The 2,746-nt window shown below is 41.2% G+C and overlaps 1 protein-coding gene across 1 annotated transcript; it reads left to right on the top strand.

Moving 5' to 3' along the window:
• Window positions 1–524: 524 nt before the first annotated feature.
• LOC106089177 (basic salivary proline-rich protein 1) lies at window positions 525–2,508 on the top strand. The gene has a single exon (XM_013254960.2). It carries the CDS (start codon window positions 593–595, stop codon window positions 2,432–2,434), a length of 1,842 nt encoding a protein of 613 aa, XP_013110414.2. The 5' UTR covers window positions 525–592; the 3' UTR covers window positions 2,435–2,508.
• The last annotated feature ends 238 nt before the right edge of the window (window positions 2,509–2,746 follow it).

Genomic DNA, 2,746 nt, shown 5'->3' on the forward strand with positions numbered 1-2,746 from the left:
TGGCAGTAACCCTATATTAACATATTCCATTTTGAGAGTTATAAATCATCCTATTGCTATGCAAGTAACTCCTCAGATGACGGTACATTAATATTCTCTCTGAGTGGGCGAAATAGGTTAGACCATCTGAGGCTATTGAATGCGCACTTCGCATTCAGTGTGCCCAAGGTGACAATGCTTTATAAGTTTTGCAAACTAAACGGCCCATATAGATAAGACGTTCTGTGTCAAGTTCCAAATAATAAACATTTAAGTCAATGTCATACTCCAAAAAAATATGGATTTTCCTAAAACAATTCATCATTAATTGTTTCGTATGATGAGAATACACTAAATTGTTGTCGAAAATTCCCCGCCAAAACAAAAACACAACTTGTCATCCTTCTTAATAGCCCATATGTTACGCTCGATCTATTATCATCTGTTAAGAAAAACTTTGAGATTTGTATGCCGTCAATATTATCACGCAAATGCAAGATCTGTATGTCTCGCAACACACAACTTACTTATTGACAGATAATTATTCTATTAGTACTTGGGCTGATTTCAAGCTATTAAGATCGAAGTGATCATTTTAGACGTTTTCAAGCAAATGGCAAACAAAAAATCATTCACCATTCAATGGTTGACAATTATTGTGTTTGTCTTAGCGTTTTATGGCTTCTTGGTTCAAGGTCAAAACTTGGCTAATAATCGTGGCAATTCTGATATAACTACTATTTATGTTATATACTACGATGATGATCCGAAACCTCAAGCACAGCAGGTACGTCCAAATCAACCAGTTCAGGGAGGCCGTCCCACTCAAACAGCAACACCTCAAGTTTATCCAGCTTCAACTCAAAATCAAGCTAGACCTGGGGAACAAATCGTTCAAGCTCCTTCTCCGCAATATCAGCCGCAGCCCATACAAAACCAAGTCAGGCCGCCTGCACAGCATCCCGGTCAAGCAGTTAATCAATATACTCAATACATTCAACAACCGGTAAGGGCTACAACTCAATACCCTCAGAATACCCAACAGTTAGTACAACTACCAGTGCGCTCACCCCAATATCCTAATAATCAGCAGCAACCGATTCAAAATAAACCAAATGTTCCTATAAATACTCAATACCCTCAGCAATTGGTTCAAAATCAGTATCCCCAGCCCATACAAAATCCAAGACAACCAACTGCTACGTATGCGCAAAGTCCAGCTCCGGCACCATACACTCCTCAACCAGTGCAGAATCAAGTTAGGCCCATAAATCACAATCCTCAACAGTCGCTGCCGCAATATCCATCTTATACACAACAGCCGTTTCAAAATCAAAGACTACCACTGCAGCAATATCCAAATCAACAATCACCACCTTTTTCGTATACCCAAAACCCACAGCAACCATGTCAAAATCGGCCCAATCAAGCACCGCCACAAACACCAACCACTTTGTATCCACAAAACCCCCAACAGTCATTTCAAACTCGACCTAATCAAGTACAGCAATTTCCACCTCCCTCTCCCTACCCACAACAACCTTTACAAAATAAACCCAACCTAGGATCACCTAGTCAATATCTGCAAAACCCTCAAGCCCCACCTAATCGACCTAACCAAGTGCAGCAATTTCCGCCTCCTCAAAACTTACAACAGCCATATCAACATCATCCCAACCAGTTTCAGCAACCACCGACACAACCTGCCCAATTCCCTCAAAGGCCACAGCCATCTCCATCTGAGCCTTATATCCAAAACCCACAACAGCCATATCAAAATCGTCCCGCGCAGATACTACAGCCACCACCTCCACCTACCCAGATTCCCCAAAATCCACAACAACTACAAAATAGACCCAACCAAATGCAACAACAACCTGGGCAACTGCCTCAAAATCCACAAGAGCCACATCAAAATCGCCCTAACCAGCTACAGCAACCACCAGCTGGCCTATTTCCTCAAAACCCACAACCCTCACCTACTGCCTCTTATATCCAAAACCCACAGCAACCATACCAAACTGGACCCAATTATATACAGCAACCATCAGCACAACCTGCCAAACTTCCTCAAAATCCACAGCAGCTACCTCAAAATAGACCCATCCAAGCAGGCCAACAAACTCCACCTGCACTGCTTCCTCAAAATCAACCAGAACAACAAACCCCACCCTCCCAACTTCTCCAAAACCCATCTCAAAATCTTCCCAACCCAGGGCAAGAACTCACCACAAAAGCCCCACCAAGGGGCAACTCTCTTAATTCCAATTCACCTCAGCAGGGTATTTTAATAGAACAAGTTGTGGACAATCCCCTTGCAAATATAAATAGTCCTGTATTCAATCCCGCTCCCCTTACGACCACGACCTTACCACCAACTACCACACAAATTTCTAATAATGGAAATGAAGAAGAAGAAGAGTATCTTCCTATTGACATTCGGATAGGCCAATAATTTTAATATTTGTTGTTGTAATTATGTTTTATAAAAAAGTATTTTAAAGATACATCTCTACACAATTCTCAGAACTTTTTGTTTGGGTATTACAATTATAAGGTGAGTTTTCAGCTAGATTAATTCGTTTACAGGTAGGAGCAGTTGTCCAACAACAAAATATTGAGTGCACTATCTGTCACAATCATTGATTAGTGCAACTCTGAGTATGTTACTAGTAAGCTCCATATCGTTGTTTGTTTGTGTTATGGACCACAACTTATGGTTCTTAATTATAAGCACACACACTACCAAAACTCTTTGGCACTTCGC

The sequence above is a fragment of the Stomoxys calcitrans genome, chromosome 2 (assembly GCF_963082655.1).
Source record: "Stomoxys calcitrans chromosome 2, idStoCalc2.1, whole genome shotgun sequence".
NCBI lineage: Eukaryota > Metazoa > Arthropoda > Insecta > Diptera > Muscidae > Stomoxys > Stomoxys calcitrans.